The sequence below is a fragment of the Populus nigra genome, chromosome 13 (assembly GCF_951802175.1).
Source record: "Populus nigra chromosome 13, ddPopNigr1.1, whole genome shotgun sequence".
NCBI classification, from domain to species: Eukaryota; Viridiplantae; Streptophyta; class Magnoliopsida; order Malpighiales; family Salicaceae; genus Populus; species Populus nigra.
Window position 1 is genome coordinate 4,402,441 of NC_084864.1, and position 22,525 is coordinate 4,424,965.

Sequence of the window (22,525 nt, forward strand, 5' to 3'; positions counted from 1 at the left end):
TATGATAAATTTCTATTTTAAAAGCAATGATCTTCATAAAATCATATTTTTATAAAAATAAAAATGAATTAAATGAATAAGAAAAGAGAGTTTTGATTGAAAAGATACATTTTTTCTTGTTTAATTCAAATGATTTAAATTCTTATAAATATTTATTTTTTTGGCTTTTAATTTTTTTATTAAAAAAACATGCTTACAAAAATATATTAATAATTTTTTTTAGAATTTAATTAGTTTTCTTTCTTTGAAAAATATCTATTTTCTTTATAATAAAACTAAATAAAAATTAATTTTTAAAACTATACCCCAATATCACACGGGCAAAAAAACTAGCTTGAAGTATTGGAAGAGTAATTAAGGGCGTAAAAGTTAATTCCAAGATTGTTTAGCGGTAGAAAGTTAAAAAATACTTTATGTATAAGGTTTAATTGTCAAATGTAAAAACTATAGGGGTGAAAAAATAAGTAACAGAAATATAGGAAAATATTTAGGTTTTTTGCCTTTGTTAAACCCTCTCCCTCTCCCTCTCCCTCTCCCTCTCTCACTCATTCCCTTTCGCAGAACCCTCGTGGCCGGCGAGTTGCGCCACCGGCAGCCCATTCTTCTTCCTTTTCCTCTGTAAAGGGTAGGGAATTTTTGCTTATTTATTTATTTGAGGTCCCTTTTCATTGGATTTTCATTCATGGATAAGAAGAGTTTGTGTCAAAGTCTTGAATGGATGAATTGAATATGGGTTTTATGATATTGAATGTCTGTCAGGATAAAAGATGGCAGTGGATAAAGATAGGCTTCGGGAAGAAGAAGAAGCATCCTTTGTTCGTTTTTGCAAAATTATTCTCGGCTGGGACTATTTTGGTCTCCTCACAGAAGCTGCTGTATTTCTCTTTCACTTCAATCTGTAATGATTCCATGAATGCATATGTTTTAAGTAAGGAGTTTTCTTATTTTCTTCTTTTTGAAAGCAGAAACAGAAAAAAGAGCGTGGCAAGGGAGGTGGTTCGGGTTTAAGACAAGTAAAGAATACGTACAAAGATGTTGATGATTATCTTGCGACTTTCGAGCCCCTTTTATTTGAAGAAGTTAAAGCTCAGATTATTCAAAAGAAGGATGACGAAGAAGGTTTTTGTTTTCTTCCTGTTATTTGGAAAATTTGGCCTTTTTTCAATTATTTGATGTTTGTTAGTGCCTACCTTGTTTCAATAGTGCTAAAATCAAACTTAAAGCGATGATTTTACATAATGTATTGGGGTGCTGCAGTGACAGAATGGGTTCTGAGACTTGTAGTGGAATGCAATGAGTCAGAGGGATTTCTTTTACCTTCAGTTACTTATGGAGATGATGAAGGCGAGAAAATAGTACAAAATGATCTTTTGCTGCTTTCAGAAGATCAGGTATTTTAATTAGCAGCCAATTGACAGTTTCTTACACCTTTTATTATCATTGATTTCCTTTTATATGCAAGAATGTGACTTGCTCATGGACGGTTATGCCATGCTAGGCTCAGTTATGACTGTAGATTGTTGCTTGTTGCAGTTTAAAGAGGGTGGTGGAAAATTCCCCCAGGTCTACGCATTTGCCTTGGTTGAGCAACGCCAACATAACCTTCTTAGACTTAGAATGTTTTTAGCTGGGGAGGTCATGAATTTAAATACAGATGTTATTGAATCTCGTACAAGACTGTTGAAGATGCACGGTTTGATTACTTCTCCTGGATTGCTGCATGAGAAACGCTTGTTTAGTGTAAAGGTAACCTTTTTCCATAACCAGATTGGTGGCATTTACTATTTTCTCTGCAATCATTCATTTAAGAAAAATATGTGCATTAAAAGTAAATAATGCTTCTTTGCAACTGAATATAACCCACCAAAGTGGAAGGATTGGGTAAAGAGAAAAAAAAATGAATGCTTGTTAGTAATAAACATGTAGTTTTTAAATATGATGCTTGTGTGTTTTGCTTGTGATGGAACAATACATGGGTATTTTCTTGGGTGATTTTTTTTTAATATAAATCCAGAGCTGCTAATCATGTGAAATGGTGTGAAAGGATCAATATAGCCAGCCCCAACTAGTTTGGTGTTGTGGCTTTGTTGTTCTTGCTGTATAAATCCAATTTGTGGGCACCAGTTTAACTGCTTGTGTAATTGTTTAATCCTCCTCCTGGCAATTGAAAGTTTCAATGCATGTTTCTAGAATTTCACATATTGACCTTCATTCATCATTATTAAATTTTAAGACAAGAAGTTAGAATTCATTTTTTTTATTTCTCTTGTTCATTGGTTTGCTTGTAATAGGAGGACATTCCATATCTCTTGTTTAAGTAACTGCATGTACATGTTTATGCATAGAGCTATATACATGTAGTTGGCTTGTTTCAAAGTGTATTACCATCAATAAGTGGAAAAAACCAAAGAAAGAAAAAGAGAACAGATTGCCTCCTAATTTATTTGATTTCTGACATTGATGGTTGGTTTGCTCTTTGGTAAGCTTTGGGTTAAGTAAATTTAGGGACTTATGCCGGGCTTAATGTTATAGATATGTGTGTTGAAATAACATTTGATATATAGCTTTACTATCAAATGGTTTTTTGTTGAATTCAGAATTTAATTGAGTTTAATTGTTGAACAGTTGATTTGATACACATCCATGCCCACTTTTACTGTAGAATAAAGTTAGTAATTTCACCATTCTTGATTGTGTAGAATCGTGCTTTAGTATCATATTGCATCAAGCTGCTGGATTCACGTATAGGTCAATGCTAATATGTTTCTTTTTCCTTTTCTTTCCCTATCGTTCTGTCCCAGCTGTGAGGATTTTCTTCCTAAACATAGCAATCCATGTATAAAGTGTGGTACACTAAATGGAAACAACAGCTTTGAAGTTATTTGTTATCATAATTGTATTAGGTTCTCTAATGCATGCTTTACATTCTGCAGATATGCAGCCTATCAACGATCTCTCGTGAATACTTTGCTTTGCGGTCAATTGGCTCTCTTCCTTTCAAGGATTTAATACTAACAGCTGCTGATAAAAGTTCCAGTTCTGAAGACCAGGCATGGAAAGTTTCCCAACCTCTGTCTGAACATTTTCAAGGAAGTCTTAATAAGTCACAAATGGAAGCAATAGATGTGAGTTTATGCTAACACTGTAATGCCAATCAATTTTACTTCTTCTCCCTCTAGTTACAAGTAAATTCATTCTACAAATTGCGTATATTTTAGAAAATACTTTTTTCAATCCTTTTCTCTCTAACGTGTGATGCACCATGTCATGTACATTGAAAGCACACAAATAAAACTAGAAACAGCTGAACACATTGAAAGCACACAAACAAAACTAGAAACAGCTGAACACCTTTTATGTTCAATGAGTGGCTCATTAATATAACGTGAATTCAGTGCTTTGTATGTTCCAAAACTATAAAAAAGTCTGTGCAGAGATATATCATTCCTAGAATTTTTGTGCTCTTTAAATACTCTTTCATTTCTCTAAATACAAATCAACTAAAAGAGAACATGATGAAGAAGATACAAATCTTCTCACAAACAGCTTTGCATTTCAGATTTCTATGACAAAACACCTATATTTTGGCAGCAACTGTAAAATAACACAGGAAACAAAATCATAGCGCAAAGCTCTTTGACATGAGCTGATAACTAATCCTTTTAATGATATTCTAAGGATATTGGATCCCACTACTTATGTTTTAATGGTTAAAATATGAGCATTAAGGTACTTGATTTTTTCCCCTCCAAAAGATACATATCTATCTATCTATTCATTTAAAGTAACTTTTTTTTTTCCTGCAGGCTGGTCTATTGCGCAAAGCCTTTGTCTTGATACAGGTCTGATTTGTCTCTCTTTTGTGTGTTTATTCTGATCCCTTTCCTTTCTTCATCTTATGGTTGCTTAAAATAGTGGCAGCCATTCAATTTACCAACTATATTGAACTTCTATGTTAGGAGTTATTCGATAAAATATAATATCATGTTGAAGTCACATGGATTTTATCAAGTATCGATGCTAGTTACAATTTGACATTGGGACTTTTCTATGATTACTAGAAGGTTGTGATTATAGCTACTTCAAGTTACAAAATTTTAGTGGGTTTACTTATTTTGCTGAAAAAAAAAACATTTCATCACTATGTAATTGTGCTGCATGTTGAATGATATTATACAACTGCAATTCAATAAGTATTATTCCTTGAAAAAGGAATAGAATACCATTCAATTCATAACATTACAAACTATTAAGTCTGTTTACTTATTGTGCTGTGGAAGTTAATCTTATCATTTTGTAATTTAACTAATTTCACTATAATTGCCATAATTACTAACAATAAAGTGTGATGAAAGTACCATGTTATTTTAGAGTACTATATATTTGTAAAAAGTCATCTTTAATAAGTACTTGCACTTAATGTATGGAAAATCTTATCGTATTCCGTCATAAACTCGAAGGCATTATAATTACAATTCCTTTCATTACATATTTATATAACCTTTGTGAGTCATTTATGTTTTTCTAGGGTCCTCCTGGAACCGGGAAGACACAAACTATCCTCGCTCTTCTTAGTGCAATTTTGCATGCAACTCCAACAAGAGTGCACACCATGTGAGAATTTTTCTGACTTGTATTTGCTTTTATGGATCTTTTAATCATTTGCTTCTCATTTTTAATAAATTATATAATTTTGGCATCAATTTTAGGTTTTAACCATTTGCTGTTGTCTTGAGCAATTTGTAATGCAACCGATCTGCCATTTGCATTTACCTTATGGTTCGTCAATGTTTATTTAGGGGTGAATAGAAGTTCATGGAGATTGAAGAATAATGGTTGTGATGTTTTTGACTGATAAAGGGTGTTGTGGGAGGGATGCTGCTCAAACTAATTGGGGTATCATGGAGATGAAGAATGGTCAAATGTGCTAAATTTTTGGGATGAAAGGTACCCAACCTCCTGAACTATCAGGTCAAAATGCCATTAGTTGTTCGTAAACAAAACAAATTACTCTAGTGATTCCTTCACAAGTTGTTTGATTTGATTTAATCTACCATTGAATCCAACTAGGGTTCCACTCAATTGTTAATCGAAGCTGGTCATGTGAAAATCAAATGTTCTCTAAAAAAGGGGAAAAGTTTTAATTTATTTTATTTGATGAAAATACAAAATGAAAGAAAAAGATAAACGAAAAAGTGAGACCACATGAAAGTATTAATCAAGTTCCCAATTCTATAGCCTTTTGGAGAGAGAAAGTTCTGTTAGGGAGGAGGAGAGAGAGAGAGTTGAGGTAATAGCTGCAAACGACTATGGATCGGACTTTTAACATCACAATTTAATTGGTTATGGATTTTTGAGTATCGATTTTACTGGAAAAGATAGATTGATGGGCGAACGTTACAAATGGTTGGTGATATTAGGCTTAATTTTTGTTGCTTAGTACTTAATTACAATGGATTTTGTGGTTGAAGTTGGTTTATGGAGGTCTTATGATTATGTTTATGTTATTTTTGGTAAAATTTAGATGAAATTGAGTTGTAAGACGGAAAGGACAAGTCTCATCAATTTTTAGGAAAACTATGGCTTGCCAGAGAAGGAACAGGACCATTTTTCTGTTTAGAGCATTTGCTTAGTCTTTAAAGGATTGTTGTCTCTCTATAGTTTATTTGAACTAATCACTCTATCATTGTTAGTTATCCGTTGCAGCATGCATATTACTGGCTTTGTCTTTCTTTAGCCCTTTTGAATTCTGAACCCGTTGAACTCTAAAAGGAAAAGTGAAAAATCTTTTGTCTTGAAAGATAATGTGCTTCATTAAAATATGAGTTTCTCCTTTTGGCATTCCCTTGTTTAAAAGTTCAGTTAACGGTAAATATAATGGAGATTCTAAGGTTGTTAAAATTTGTATTTCTTCCTGTTTTAAAATCTCAAATTTTATGTGTTGACAAGTTCAAGCATCCATCTCCTACTTTCCAAAAATTACATCAAACACCTTGTTGGGATCCTCTTTTATGGACTATTCTTTTCTGAACTTCCCATTGTCCTTGTATGCTGCCTATTGTTTGTATTTCCCAAATGATTTTAAATTCTTAACCTGCCTATGCTCAGTGTTTGGCCTTGGAGTGATGTAGTGGGTGTATTAGCTATCAGTCAAAACTTTTATTTTATTTTTTTCATTAAACAAAAAAATTAAGTCCCTTTCATCTTTGTTTTCATTTTTCTTATCATTTTATAATACTTGTGGGAGGAAAAGTAGAGTGGAAAACGCGTGACACTCACGTATCCTGCTTTTGTTATTCAAATTTACTGGTGTCCTAAATCAAATCAAACAATTTGTCTAGCTACTAGTGGCATGGGTTTTTTTTTTCTGGGACCAATGGCACTTTGACTATTACTTTAGGTACCTTTAGCCAAATTTTGGTTTTGGGGACTAAAAAATTGAAATGGTTTGTGTTGTTGTTGTTTTTTTTTCATGTTTATGATCTGATAGAGCAGCCTTCTAGAGGTTTATTCTGTGTTGCGCCTGGTGAACTTGATCAAAGATGGGATGGTCTGAGTTTCACATAGAGATTCATGGCACTTGTACCTTTTTGGATGGAAGATTGTTCATAAGGCACTTCCTTTACTTTTTGAACATATATGCTTTTTTGGGTCTTCCTTTGCTGTTTTTACCTTAGAAACAATTGGTCAAGGTTCAGCGATGATTACATGTTCTATCACTTTGTGATATCTGTGAAGGAGGAACAACATCTAGCTTCAAAGTTGGAAGCTTTCAGGAGTTAGGTAAAGGGAAGTGCATAACTGAAATGAGTTTACTCAATCAAAGTGAAGTTTGAGTGGCCTTAGTGAGAAGTGGTAAAAGGTTGTTTCAAGTTTTTGAATTGGAGATCTTTTGAAGATAGAAACAAATCCAGGAATGGTCCTAGCTCCCATAAATCATCTTTGAATGTATAAAATTTTTAAAGATACTCTTACAAAATGCCCCCCTCAGAACCAAAACCGCACATTCTAGCCCCCCACCTCAACCACAATTTTATGATGTATGGATTCATACCTGCCTGGAGAAAGAAATCTCTTGCTATCAGCCTTAAAGTAGGCAACAGAAACTAGATTTATTGCAGAAAACAGCACATTATCATAGGAAACACTATTTCATAAGCAAAGCAGAATTGATGGGATCGTGATAGAGAATCAAAACTATAAAAGTTGTTTTTAATTTCTATATGAAGCCTTTTTTGCGAGTGAGTTGCTAGGATGCCTTCAATTACTGATTTTGCATTTGATGGTATTCGGATGATATGGCTCACTAAGATTGGAATGCCTTTTGAGAGAAATGAAATTTGCAAGTCAGTTGATGATTGTTTTTGGTGTTTTGTTGTTGAAAAAATTAACAAAAGTGTGATTGCAGGAGATGAGTCATCCTTATTTTAATTGTCAATAGAAAAACAAAATATACTTGGGAGTGTTGACGGTGTAGATGATGCGAGATAATTTCATTGTGTTTTTCGTATGCATTGATGTTATGTTCTATATGACGGGTATGGTACCCCATGGTTCTCTATCTGGTAAAAGATTCTTTTGCTTATGGAAATATAAGTTTACTTTGTTATTCTCTTATGCAGGGCTGGGTTGCATGAAACTAAACGAGGGTCAGAACTACCAATTCAAGAAAAGTATGTGCCAGTTGTTTTCTTAGTTTTACACATGCGATCTGCATACCTTTTAACTGTCTTGCAGTGTATTAATTATTTTTTTTCTTGAGTTTAACAGTCTTGTAGTCCATTTTATTTTGAACTTATTGGATTTTTAAAAGCTCAATAGAATGAGAAAGACAACTTTTTATTCCTACTGAACCATGAAAGTTGTATAATTTGCAGGTACAATCATTGGGCACGAGCTTCTCCATGGTGGACTGGTAACAATCCGAGAGATAAGAACATGCCTAAAGATGGCGATGATGGTTTTTTCCCTACCAGTGGAAATGATTTTGTAAGTTGAATTTTCACATTGTACAATTATGTTCTTGTAAGATCTGCACGTTCTAAATTTAAACTTAAGCTCTGCAGAAACCAGAAGTCATTGCTTCCAGTCGCAAATATCATGTACGTGTGTTGGTATGTGCCCCATCAAACTCTGCTCTAGATGAAATAGTGTTGCGCCTTCTCAAGACAGGTATGTGTTTCCACACTTGCAAGTCTGTATTTCATTATGTTTGCTTCCTTTTGGCATGACACAATTATTGGTGATGTTCGGGTTTTTTGTTCTGTCCATTTTGAATTTTATCATTCTTTCATTTGCTCCATTGATTTATGAAGACATCAAGGCAATGTAGGACTTGGCCAAGGTTCATGTGATTGTAAAGGAAGTTGAGTGTGGTAGTCGTTACGTATTGGATACACTGGATCCTGAATAAAAATATTAGTGATGCAGGGACAATAATGTTTTCCTATTTCATTATCTTGTAAAGGAAGTTAAGTGTGGTAGCAGTTCCTTCCTGGATACACTGGATCCTAAGTTAGAAAATAAAAACAAATTATTAATGATGCAGGACTGATAAAATTAAATCTTGTTTCATTATCTTAGACTTTTAAACCAATGATGGAATTTTAGTGTTTTCATTGAATTAACCAGAGGAAATTGTCTTAAACAAGTTGGGGTTGCCCCTCAAACTTTTCCTCCATTCCACCTTTTATCCAAGGCTATGTTCTCTGTTGGTTCTTAAGAAACCAACTTTTTTTTTTTTTTTGATAATAAGAAACTAAGTTTTCTACTTGTCCAGCTCAAGATTGATTCTGTTTATTGTTGGCCATTCAATTCAATCTTCAATATGTAGAAGGCAAAAAGTAAGCCTTAGATAGTATCATCCCCTGTATTCATTTTCATTTTTATTACTCTTTTCCTCGCACAACCATCTTAACATCACTTTTTCGTACTTCATATTCCAAAATGCCAAAAGCTCTATTCTATGAGGAAAAAGTCAAAACTAGCCTATAGCTGTTCTGAAAAGTATCCCGCAACTTGGTAGTTAAATTATTCTTCTTCCAGCTGGTCTCTGGTCATCATTATTCTGTTCTGGAGCCACCTGGTGATTAGCGTGGTTCCCAATACCCAACATAAACTGCTGATGCCAAGTTCATTATTCTTCTTTACTTCTGAAGAAAGAATGCTATGTCTGATCTGTCCATGTTTATGTATCTGACTGCCTGAGAAGCTTTGATTAATTACTTCCCATTTGTTCTAATAGTTTTTCAACTGGATGTGCTCAATGACTAGTATCCTAATATTTCTTTAATGTGCTATCAAAGTGAGGGTTTCAGAGCCATCATTTCTTACTGTACTCAGTAGTGGGGAATGACTGTAGGATGGATTATTTGCTACTGAAAGGGGTTCATGGGTGATTCCATGTTTGGTGTCAAATTTGTTGATGGTTTCCATCTTCTTAATGGGTAATTCAAGTAGGATGGCTAATCTATTGAGTTTCCTTTTGAGTATTTGGAGGGAAAGATTCTTTGTAGAAATCAGGTGTTATAGATGTCATCTACTGTATTTATGTTTAGAGAAATGCTACAATTTTCAAGGATTGCGTGTAATTGATGGATGGGTTGTTGAATCTGTTGCTTGCACTTTGCATCTACACCTGGGAAACTGATACTGACAGAGGACATATGGGATCTGTGTTAGTGTGGGAACTAAGCACCTAGCATCTTCGGAGTCACTAGCCCTTTGTTCTTGAAAGGTTGAGCCAAAAGTTTGATGTGAGAGATTTGGGATGTGATTGTGAAATGATCTTTTTGAAGTATACCATTGATCATCATGAATTAAGATGATGAAATATTATTAGGAATAGGCGTTGTAAATAAACTGTGGCTCCTTGTTTAGTTTTTCTGTGCAGATGCTGTGCATCCCTCTTATCCTCTTCCAAAATGTGGGTACTTTCAGGCAGAGTATGTTATCCTAAAATGTAAATTTGATATGCCTGACACCTAGATCCATGCACATACCCTAATCTGAGAAATGAAGGTTGTGGATAGGATAATGCTCCGTGTGCGCGCGCGCATGTACAAATTATATTCAACTCTTTGATTGTCATGCTAAAACAAACTGTTCTTTTTGTTTTTTTGCAGGTGTTCATGATGAAAATGTCCGTTCATATAATCCTAAAATTGTGCGGATTGGTCTTAAAGCTCATCATTCTGTCCAGTCAGTCTGCATGGATAACCTTGTATGTCTTGGCCTAATAACAAACACTTGTTATTGTCGCAATTCTTATTTTTTTTACTATTTATTCGCGCATGGTGTTACAATTATCCTGGTGTCCTTTATTTGGATTGCATAATGAAGAACTTTGTTGCTATTCTTGTTTTTGTTAGTACTGGTTCTCCCACAATTTTGCAATATCTAGATGTCTTCAATTAGATTGCCAAACAAAGGATTTTGTGTGCATTTGAAAGAGGAAGTTACTAGGATTTCAATAGAACCTTTTGCTAATCCATTATTCCAGAACAAATTTTTGGGATGATTTAATCTAGTTACAAGATATTTTCAAATACTTGGTTGATTCGTTGAATCAACCAATGCAGTGAAACCAAAGCTAATTCATAAAGTCAACGAACTATGAAATCATAAAAGGATAGTAAGTGGGAATTATATGTTTGCCAAATATTGGGATTATTAATGTGATTAAATCAATATAATACCTTCCAATTCCTGATGATGAACTATTAATCATTATATTTGGTTTACCTTTTCTCTTACAATTTGGTGGATAAATTATAAAAGTCTATCAATGTATGCATCAATGGTGTGTCAATATATTCTCCTTTTCTTTTAATAGCTGTCTTTTGTAGCTGTCAGTATATTCTCCTTTTCCTATTCTATTTCTTTCATAGCTGTCACTATATTCTTCTTTCCTTGTTTAATTTCTGTCATAGCTGTATATCCCTTGATTCTCTCTAAAGATTTCAATTATTGTCTAGGCCTAGTATTTTACAGGATCTGATTATGTTTATTCAATCCTAGAATTCAGGGATTTGATACTTCTTGATGTATATATATATATTGTAACTCTCTTAGTGAAAAATACAGAAAACATTTCAGAATTTCTCTTGTATTATCTTGTCATGGTATCAGAGCCAAAATTCTGAAATCAATTCATCTTGTGTCTAGTTCCTTGTCTGGTTCTTCTATTCTGTTTTTCTTGGACTTGATCTCTTGGTTCTTGTTTCTAGTTAAATCATGTCTCTAGAACGATCTGAACATTTTCTTGTTCGATTCACTGGAAAGAACTATTCTGCCTGGGCTTTCCAGTTTCAGATTTTTGTCAAGGGAAAGGAATTATGGGGTCATATTTCTGGGACAGTTCCTGCACCTGACAGTGAGCAGGAACAGGAGAAATATGTGAAATGGGAGGTGAAGGATGCTCAGATTATGTCTTGGATCCTTGGAAGTATGGAACACTCCATGCTTCTCAATCTCAAGCCTTACAAAACCTCTAGAGAAATGTGGGATTACCTGAAGAAAGTTTACAACCAAAGCAATACAGCACGAAGGTTCCAATTGGAACTCGAGTTGGGTCAACTCAGTCAAGGCAGCATGTCAATACAAGAGTTTTACTCTTCCTTTGTAAATCTTTGGGCTGAATACACAGACATTGTGTATGCAAGTGTACCTCTTGAAGGACTTATTGCTATTCAAAGTGTGCATGAGACCAGCAAGCGTGATCAGTTTTTAATGAAGTTAAGGGGGGAATTTGAAGCAATCAGGTCCAACCTGATGAATAGAGAACCAGTTCCTTTCTTGGATATCTGTGTAGGAGAGCTTCTCAGGGAAGAACAACGGATCATTACACAGGCTGTCTTGGAGCAAAAAGCTCAAAATTCCACTCCAATTCCTGTTGCATACACTGCTCAAGGGAGGTCTAAAGGAGGTAGAAATATGTCAAATGTCCAGTGTTATAGCTGCAAAGGATTTGGGCACATTGCCACTACTTGTACTAAAAAATTCTGCAACTATTGTAAGAAAACAGGGCATATCATCAAAGACTGCTCCATCCGGCCTCCAAAGAAATCTGAAACTGCCTATAATGTTTCGGTTGGTTCCTCAAATACTCCTAGTCCTGGTCAGTCCTCTATTACCCCTGAAATGGTCCAACAAATGATAGTTTCTGCCCTTTCTGCTTTAGGCCTTTCAGGTAACCGAAATTCTATTCCTAAGCCTTGGTATTTTGATTCAGCTGCTTCCAATCACATGACCAACACTGCCTTACCTTTAAATAATGTTCAAAAATATAAAGGCAATCTTCATATTCGTACTGCCGATGGTAATCCCTTGTCTATCACAGCTGTTGGTGATATTTCAGCCCTTCTGAATACTGTCTTTGTGTCTCCTAAGTTGTCCACTAATCTTATATCTGTTGGCCAATTAGTTGACAACAATTGTGATGTTCATTTTTCCAAATCTGGTTGTTTTGTGCAGGATCAAGTGTCCGGGAAGATGATCGTGAAGGGACCTAAAGTGGGACGCCTATTTCCCTTGCTTCTATCTCCCTCTCCTATGTCAAATTATGTTGCATGTAATGCTGTTCAATGTGATAATCAGGTGTGGCATAGACGTTTAGGACATCCTAATTCTCATGTACTTCGAGTCTTGTTTAAATCTGGTTTGCTAGGAAATAAAAATTTGACTTCTTCTAATAATGATATTGTTGATTGTGCATCTTGCAAACTTGGTAAAAGCAAAACACTTCCTTTTCCATTGCATAAAACCCGCACCACCAAACCTTTTGAGATCGTGCATACTGATGTATGGGGTATTGCACCTGTCATTTCTCATGAACATTACAGATACTTTGTTACATTTATAGATGATTTCACTCGTTTTACTTGGGTATATTTTCTTCGATCTAAAAGTGAGGTCTTCTCTGTGTTTAAAGTCTTTCTTGCCTTAGTTGAGACACAATTTTCTGCCAAAATCAAAATTCTGCAATCTGATTCAAGTGGTGAATATATGTCAAATGAATTTCAATTTTTTCTTCAAAGTCATGGGATCATATCACAACGTTCTTGTCCTTTCACCCCACAACAAAATGGTGTGGCTGAAAGAAAGAATCGTCATCTTCTTGATATTGTTCGAACTCTTCTCCTTGAGTCATGTGTTCCTTCTCATTTTTGGTGTGAAGCTTTGTGTACTGCTGTTTATTTGATTAATCGCTTACCATCTCCCCACTTAAACAATGATTCTCCCTACGTTCGTTTGTTTGGACATGCACCAAATTATTCCAATCTTCATATTTTTGGATGTGTTTGTTTTGTTCACCTTCCTGCACATGAGAGAAATAAACTTACTGCCCAATCTGTCAAGTGTGCTTTCTTAGGCTATGCTGTCACCCAAAAAGGATTTCTTTGTTATGATCCACATGCACGTCGAACTCGTGTCTCTAGGAATGTCATATTTTTTGAAAATCAGCCTTTCTTTTGCACCCAACAGCCTTCAGTACTTCCTTCTCTATCTGTTTTACCATCTTTTCCTGAGTCGCCAGCACCAGTACAAAGGTTTAAACCTGGTTATGTTTATCATAGACGCACTCCTGCTTCTGCTCCTTCTCTAGGTCTCACTGAGGTTCCTTCACATCTTCCTGCAACATCTGATCCTGTTCTGCCCATTTCCTATGATCCCCTTCCTCTTCGTAGAAGCTCTAGACCTCACAAACCTCCTGACAGGTATGGTTTTTCCACTCCTGTGGCTATGTCTACTACTTTGTCTTCTATTTCCATTCCCACTTGTTATAAACAGGCTAGCAAACATGAGTGCTGGAAACAAGCAATGGAGGCAGAACTTCACGCACTTAAGGCCAATCATACTTGGGATATTATCTCTTGTCCTCCACATGTCAAGCCCATTGGTAGCAAGTGGGTTTATACTGTGAAACTCAAGTCTGATGGATCTTTGGATAGATACAAAGCTAGATTGGTTGCTCTTGGCAATAAACAACAATATGGCTTCGACTATGAAGAAACATTTGCACCCGTTGCTAAGATGACTACGGTGAGAACACTTCTTGCTATTGCAGCCTCTAAAGCTTGGCCTTTATATCAGATGGATGTCACAAATGCCTTCTTGCATGGGGATCTTAAGGAAGAGATTTATATGCAACTTCCACCTGGTATGTCCACAAAGGCTTCTAATGATGTTTGCAAACTAAGACGCTCTTTGTATGGGTTGAAACAGGCACCTCGAGCCTGGTTTGAGAAGTTTCACAACACTCTTCTCACCTTCTCCTTCACACAAAGTCAATATGATTCATCACTTTTCTTTTACAAGACCACCACTGGTATGGTATTTCTCTTAGTCTATGTCGATGATATTATCCTCACTGGTAATGACATTGGTTTGATCACCAAGCTTCAACATATGTTGCATAGTACATTTCAAATGAAAGATCTTGGACATCTCACATATTTTTTGGGGCTGGAAGTTCACTCTAGAGATCATGGTTTGTTCTTAAATCAACATAAATATATTCAGGATCTCATTGAGCTAGCTGGTTTAAAGGATGCTACTGCTGTTGATACACCAATGGAGGTGAATGTGAAATACCGAAAAGATGAAGGCGAGCTTTTGCCTGATCCTTTTTTATATAGGCAACTTGTTGGTAGTCTTATCTACCTAACAATTACCAGGCCTGATATCTCCTATGCTGTCCATATAGTTAGCAAATTTATGCAGGCACCTCGACATCTTCATCTTGCTGCAGTTCGTCGTCTTATTAGATACTTAATTGGTTCCCCTACTCGTGGGTTGTTTTTTCCTAAACATTCTACTCTTACCTTGACTTCCTATAGTGATGCGGATTGGGCTGGCTGCCCGGATACTAGGAAGTCTCTCACAGGCTGGTGCATTTTTCTTGGAGATGCCTTGATCTCTTGGAAGTGTAAGAAGCAGGATTGTGTCTCTAAATCTTCTACCGAGGCTGAGTATCGCGCCATGTCTGCAGCTTGTTCTGAAATTGTGTGGTTACGTGGTCTTATTTCTGAACTTGGGTTTCCCCAAACTGCTCCTACTCCACTTCATGGTGATAATACTAGTGCTATTCAAATCGCTGCAAATCCAGTCTACCATGAACGCACCAAGCACATAGAGGTGGACTGTCATTATATTCGGGAGGCCTTTACTAGGGGTGTTATCACTCTTCCTCATCTCAATACTGATCTTCAAATAGCTGATGCCTTTACAAAAGCCTTGACACGCCAACGACATAAGTTTCTCAATAGCAAATTGATGTTGTTCGACTTACCCGCATCAATTTGAGGGGGGATGTCAATATATTCTCCTTTTCTTTTAATAGCTGTCTTTTGTAGCTGTCAGTATATTCTCCTTTTCCTATTCTATTTCTTTCATAGCTGTCACTATATTCTTCTTTCCTTGTTTAATTTCTGTCATAGCTGTATATCCCTTGATTCTCTCTAAAGATTTCAATTATTGTCTAGGCCTAGTATTTTACAGGATCTGATTATGTTTATTCAATCCTAGAATTCAGGGATTTGATACTTCTTGATGTATATATATATATTGTAACTCTCTTAGTGAAAATTGTATTATCTTGTCATGGTGGACCACCTATTGAATAGAAAAACAAATTGCACTTCATTGTTTATATGTCGTGTGATCTACATATCAAATAATAATCCATGAAGTTTAAGAACTCAAATTTGCAAGAAAAAGGTCCATGCAAAACTTTATATTCTTGATACAGCATATCATATGCACAGTGCCTCACCTATTTCCAAGGAAAAACAAATTGCATTTCATTATTCATGTCATATGATCTACATATCATATAAGTAATCCATGAAGTTTAAGAACTCACGTTGGCAAGAAAAAGGTCTGTCAAAACTCTATATTCTTGATACAGCATGTCACTGCTAGATACTTCTACTGTGTGTTATTTTGAAGGTTGATATGACTGATTTCTCCTTCAGGTGAAACAAAAACAAGGTGAATCAGCTTCTGATAAACAGAAACATAGAACTGCAGGAGGGGATACTGACAGTATCCGTGCTGCTATTCTAGAGGAATCTGTAATTGTATGTAAATCCAACTGTCTTGAAAGTGGAATCTAGCATCATGTAAACTCCCTTAGTAATTTTTCTGTATTGGCAGGTCTTTTCCACCCTCAGCTTCAGTGGTTCGGCACTTTTTAGTAAATTGAACCATGGTTTCGATGTTGTTATTATAGATGAAGCTGCCCAAGCTGTAAGTGTTCATCATCTCCTTCATTCTTGTTAGTCATATGCAGTGGGTGCCTTTAAGACTGCTATGAATTGAATTCACAAAAATTAAATGCACGGAAGCTCTCAGATTTAATGGAAATGTAAAAAGATATTCAAGTAAGTGGTGACCAGCTGGTTCAAGACTCATCTTGTGTTAGAAATGTTACTTGTGGTGTTCCTTTTTTAAACAATGATATCAAGATCAATGAGTTATTACTTGGATTTTCTTGTGAATGTTACGAACTTTTGAATTAAAGGGTGTTGAAGTAATTGTGTTAACACACAATCATATGATGCATCCATAGCATAGACAAAATGCTAGGATGGGTAATCTGTTAGGTAGGTAGAAACTTATGTTGCACATGGCAATTGATATCTCAAGCATGACACCGCATTTCATGAAATTAGATGCGTTGAAAATAACATAAGCATGAAGGTGTGGGTTGACTAGTTGACTGTAGTATTCAAGTTCATTCATTTTGATATGTGGCACCATCAATTATACTTCACATGTGTGCTGCTTTACAGCGTACGTGCTAGTCCGTGCTTCTGTTGCTCAAAAGATAGCTTTTCCCAGTTTATAATCATCTTGCAATATTTTTTTTTGTTACTGGTGAGATATTGAGATGCAGTTGTAACTCACTTGGGTTTGTGATATTACCCTTGAACAGGTTGAACCAGCAACTCTTGTGCCATTGGTCAATGGATGCAAACAAGTATTTCTGGTATTTTTCTGACATCACCTTTGTGATTTTAGTTTGACTTGATATCTTCATGCGTGATTCATTGTGCTATAACATATTGCAGGTTTCTAAAATCCATACCAATATTAAGCGATTATTGGACAATTTGACAGTTCTGATAGTATCCTGCTTTTGCTTTAGAAAATAGGGAAGAGTGTTATGAATAGCTGTCAGACTCACTTAACTTTTTGTTTCAGGTTGGTGATCCAGTTCAACTCCCAGCCACTGTAATTTCTCCCACTGCTGGGAAATTTGGGTAGTGATATATTCTCTCTGTTATTGTTTAATATCATTGCATTAACATTGATAATTGGATTAAAATATTTAATCTCTCTCTCATTTTTAAAATTAAAGCTATGGCACGAGTTTGTTTGAAAGGTTTCAAAGAGCTGGTTATCCAGTAAATATGCTGAAGATGCAGTATCGTATGCATCCAGAGGTCAGTTGAGAATCTCAATAAATGCTGTGAAGAACTTAAGTTTTATGGTTATGATAACAATTGCAACGTATCAGATTTTTAAAATCAAAGTTCATTATCAAACCACCACTGGAAAGAATGCTAATTAGCATCTTTTACTCAACTTTGATAAACTGAACATGTTTGGCTGGATCTGTTTTAAATGTTGTCAGAGTAATTAATATAAGCTTTAAGCCAAGCATGGTGGCATTTCTTTTTAGACTTTGACCTCATTAGTTCATGGCAAGTACTATGAAGTCTGTTATTGAGAAATTTTTTAAACTTGTGATGCTATTGTTCATTAATTGATTTAATTGTGTGAAATTTTTTCATGCACTTAATTTCGTTCAACTTAAATTTATTGCACACTAAGATAGATATATGATTTTTCACATAATGTTTTTCTACTGTCCAATTGTTCCCTATTTCAAAAACATGTTAAGAGAAGAATCCAGTCTTTGTAGAATCTAAACCACCCAAATCGACTTGTTGACATGGTATAGGACGCTATCTATCAACATCGTACCAGAGGTGTTGTGTTATTCATGTTGTAATCTGTATCATAGTTTTGAATAAAGGTTGTTATATGCTGTAATGTGAGTTATTTAATGGATTCAAATAGTGGCGTTTCTTTTTTCTTTTTATTTTTTTTTACTGTTATTGAGGGTGTAATGGCATTTATCAGTCAAATTGTGTTGTGTAACTGTAACGGTCATATGGCTGTTATTTTGAAGATAACGTCTGTTATTTTCAAAAAAGAGCCTTGATAGTTTTCAGTTCTTGACTTCCGTTTGTGCTTATTTTCAAGATGCTACACAAAAGAAGCAATTCCAACTTCTATGGATGTACTATTAGTATGCTACGCTCATACTCAATTATCTTTTTTCTCCTCTCTCTAGGCTCATCTTTGTCTTTTAATTCTACTCTCCACCATTTTCACTCAATCACAGACTTCCTTTTGATTATTTTACCAAGTCAATTCAAAAGGTGAATTATGTGCTTGTAAGAGATGCACTCTTGAATACAACTAATTGAGGTCATTTTTAACTCAACTTTATTTATTTATTTTACATATTTGTGTTTGGCACATGTCTTATCATTTTAGTTTAACAGTTAAAGTATATACTTTAAAATACTTTATTTTGTATTGGTAACATGAATTTTAAGTTATAATACATTACAATTTTTTATATGATATTAAATTATTAGTTAAAATATACTTTTTATTTTTGATAATACATTAGAAGTGTATTATAAAAAAAAATGGAATTATTAGAAGCGTTATTATCATGTTTATTTGATAGAACTTCAAAAAGTATGTGAATATTATTTTATTAAGAGTTGCTGATGCATTCATTACAACATTGTCCTCGACCATTATTTTATGCATGTGATAGGCAACAATCCACAATTACGATTGCAACCGCATCCGTGATTTAAAACTATGATCTGTATTCTCTTCCCTCTAATTTAATTTTTTTCACAAGAAAAGGTGTATCAGCTATCTGACTCCATTTACATGTTGCCCAACAGATAAGGAGCTTTCCTTCAAGTGAATTTTATGCCGAGGCACTGCAGGATGCAGATGATCTTGAGAGAAGGACAACACGTGATTGGCATCAGTATCACTGCTTTGGTCCGTTTTGCTTCTTTGATGTACATGAAGGGAAAGAATCTCAGCCTTCTGGAAGTGGGTCCTGGGTGAATGTTGATGAAGTTGAATTTGTGCTACTCCTGTATCATAAACTGGTGACCATGTATCCAGAGCTTAGGTCGAGCTCACAGTTTGCAATTATATCACCCTATAGACACCAAGTCAAGCTTTTCCAGGATCGATTTCGGGATGCTTTTGGGCAGGAGTCCAAAAAATTTGTGGATATTCAAACTGTTGATGGTTTCCAGGTAAATAGGTTTGTCCACTAATAAAGCTATTGATTTGGTCTCTGAATGGTCGTATGTTATCATCAATTTCTAGTTTTTATTTATTTGCTAGATGGAACTGCGTAATCTTTTATCTGGCAGGCATGTTGACTATTTATGTTCTCTGCAAAAAGAGAGATGTACTTTTGCAGAGATGTATCTATAGTCAACACTATGCATTCTTTTACTGGAACTTTAGAAGAGCACTTAAAAATTCTGATCACGATATTCAGCCCTGAACTGGTAGTAACTATAATGGCTCAGTGGAAGGACCAATATTTGGTCTGGTTAACCCAAATATCACTTGAAAGAAACAAATAATGAATTCTACAAAATAATACAAGACTAACTCATAAATGTGAAACACCTTCACTTGCCAGGGTCGAGAAAAGGATGTCGCAATATTCTCATGTGTTAGGTCAAATGATGATAGAAGGATTGGGTTTGTATCTGATGCCCGGCGAATGAACGTTGGTATCACTCGCGCTAAGTCTGCTGTCCTGGTAGGGTATTTGTCCAATATAGTAGTCTTGTTATTTCAAGGGATGTATTGATAAATTTCTTTGTTCACCTTCTCATACAACCTAAGCATTGATTTGTGTTTTAGGTCGTAGGGTCAGCATCAACTTTGAGGAATGATGAGCATTGGAACAACCTTGTGGAAAGTGCCGAGAAGAGAAATGTTCTATTCAAGGTGGACACCCATTTGTTTCTATTATTTTCCCTTGTTTTTTTAAATCTCTTTTCCTTTTCTCCTAGTGTTTCCTTCTTTCATTCATGTGGGTTCTTTTCCTTTTCCTTTTTTTTTTTTTGACAGTTTGACAGTCAACAAATTATGAAATTTGAAATATTTCTGATGGCAAAATTACTTTGGCCTGTAGGTCCAGCTAACAAAGCTAGTCTTACTCTTGTAGGTCTCGAAGCCGTACTCTTCATTTTTCAGTGACTCAAATCTCAACTCCATGAAGGTGGAGAGATCACTACCAGATGGACTTGACACAGAGGACATGGAGATTAATGAGCTCATGGATGTGCATCGGGAACATGCTGATGAAGAACAAGCAGAGGACAATGACTTAGAAGATGGTGAAATGGATGGAGGTGGCTATGATGAGGACTGATGTAAACTGGCTCCTTATGTCGATGGATCCACTCTATATGCTTTTAGTTTTAGCCAATTGATATTCCTGAGATCCTCTAAATGGAGGGTGCTGTAAAAAGAAACAGAAGGATGCTGATGAGTACTTCGATTGAGATGGCGACTAGCGGTGAAGATAATGTGGCAACCGCGCAAGTATTCATTCTAACCGGTCATTGCCAATTTATCCAGTGGCATGCATTCTGTCAGTCACGCAAGAGCTCTTTAGCAGTTATTTATGAGATGCAAGTATGTCGATTGATACCCGAGAAGAGCTATTGTTGTCTGATGCTGCTGAGTGCTGAGGAACTACATAAATGGAAAGGATAGACTTCAAAATATTGTTTCATTCCCAAGAAGAGGGTTTTTTGATTTTAGTAAAAGAAACTCTAAATATTTACAAACAAATATTTGATTTCCCAACTGAAGTTGCATGACCAATCTATACCGTGGTTTTTGTGCTATCATCCATAATGCTGTGCTCTCATTCTATCTGAGAAGGAGAAACATCACTGCTTGTGGCCCACTCAATCATCCTTCAATAGCCTTTCTTGGTGTCTACTGATTCTTCTGAACGATATCTTCTCAACAGTGCTGATAGCTGAGGTATCGTCATCAAAACTCCAATGTGTCTTTTAACTCTCATGCTTTGATTTTTATCCCATATGAAAATGCGAGGAAAAAAAATATAAAACTTGCTTTTGATGGTGTTGTTTTATTTATTAAATAATTTGTATATAAAAAAAGAAAAGAAAAAAGCAATAACATCGCACTCTCAAACACCACATCATCTAAAGTTATTATTATGTATGTGATTAATGAAAGCTAGGGGGGGCATGGAACGGGTGGAAAATATCTCATTGTCAGGAGATACAAAATGGAAGTCAAGAGTGTAAGAATTTCGTTGCATATTTTCATAGAACGAGGTTCAATGTGTGTATAGTAAAAGAAAGAATTGCAGTTTCAAGACATGTTCAGTCCTTGTATAGTAGGGGTTATTATTTCTTGTTTGGTTCAGGTTTTATTTATAGAAACAACCATATTGAAATTTTGTAAAATATAAAAAATAAAACCAAAACCGAACCAAAATTGGTTCCAACCGACTGGTTTCAATTCGGTTTGGTTCGGTTTAGTTTCGGTTATTTTATATTAAAAACCAAAAACTATATTGTTTTTTGGGTTTTTTTTTAACTTTCTGATGGGATTGGTTTCGGTTCGGTTCGGTTTATTTTTAACTAAACCAAGTTTGGTTTGGTTGAAGTTTTTCCGTTTCAGATTTATGAAACAGAAACCGAATCAAACTGAATATTTTTTAAAATATTTTAATTGGTTTAATTAATATTTTTTTCATAGTTCAATTTTTTTTGTTTTTTTTTTGTTTTCTCAGTTTATTTTTTTCACCTCTACTATATGATGTCACCTATGCCACATTTCTAAGCAAGCAAAGCTAAGAAAATTACCTCCCTGTCGTTCTCTTCTCCCTATCGTTGCCTCTTCTCACTCCCAATATATAGCTAATGAGGATAGAAAGCAATAATTCTGTTATTATTTTATTCTCCCTCGTGACCATTGAATCGAATTTCATGCAGAAAATCAATTGAGTCGTTCTACACCCGAAGAAAAGGAATCAAATCCCATTGCACCATAAGTTTATCAATGTCAAATTCATTATTTTACTATCAAAATTCCCACTTCAATTTGACAGTTTAGACCAATTTTGACTGGAATCTTGCTTCTTGACATGACATCTCTGCTTTTCTTTTTAAAATTTTCTTTTACCAAAAAAAAATTATTTTTTTGTCTGAAAACATCGTATACTATGATCAAGGTTGTCAAAAATATTTTTTTAACACAATATGAAATATACAATATAAACCCGGATCGTAAACTCGAATTGTAAAATTATAAAATCACAAAAAAAATATTTTAACTAATTATATATTGATAATTTCAGTCAAGTAGTTAATAATAATATAACACAATTAAAATAAAAGTGAAA

At 35.0% G+C, this 22,525-nt stretch overlaps 1 protein-coding gene across 1 annotated transcript; it reads left to right on the forward strand.

Moving 5' to 3' along the window:
- Positions 1-472: 472 nt before the first annotated feature.
- LOC133671243 (probable helicase MAGATAMA 3) lies at positions 473-20,989 on the forward strand. Its single transcript, XM_062091945.1, has 21 exons — positions 473-625; positions 760-875; positions 966-1,119; positions 1,258-1,391; positions 1,534-1,746; positions 2,934-3,125; positions 3,807-3,842; positions 4,529-4,614; positions 7,623-7,673; positions 7,878-7,989; positions 8,067-8,172; positions 10,125-10,222; positions 15,978-16,082; positions 16,159-16,251; positions 16,940-16,993; positions 17,209-17,267; positions 17,366-17,450; positions 19,002-19,370; positions 19,769-19,891; positions 19,996-20,082; positions 20,303-20,989. The coding sequence occupies exons 2-21, from the start codon at positions 768-770 to the stop codon at positions 20,507-20,509; spliced, it is 2,472 nt and encodes an 823-aa protein (XP_061947929.1). The 5' UTR covers positions 473-625; positions 760-767; the 3' UTR covers positions 20,510-20,989.
- The last annotated feature ends 1,536 nt before the right edge of the window (positions 20,990-22,525 follow it).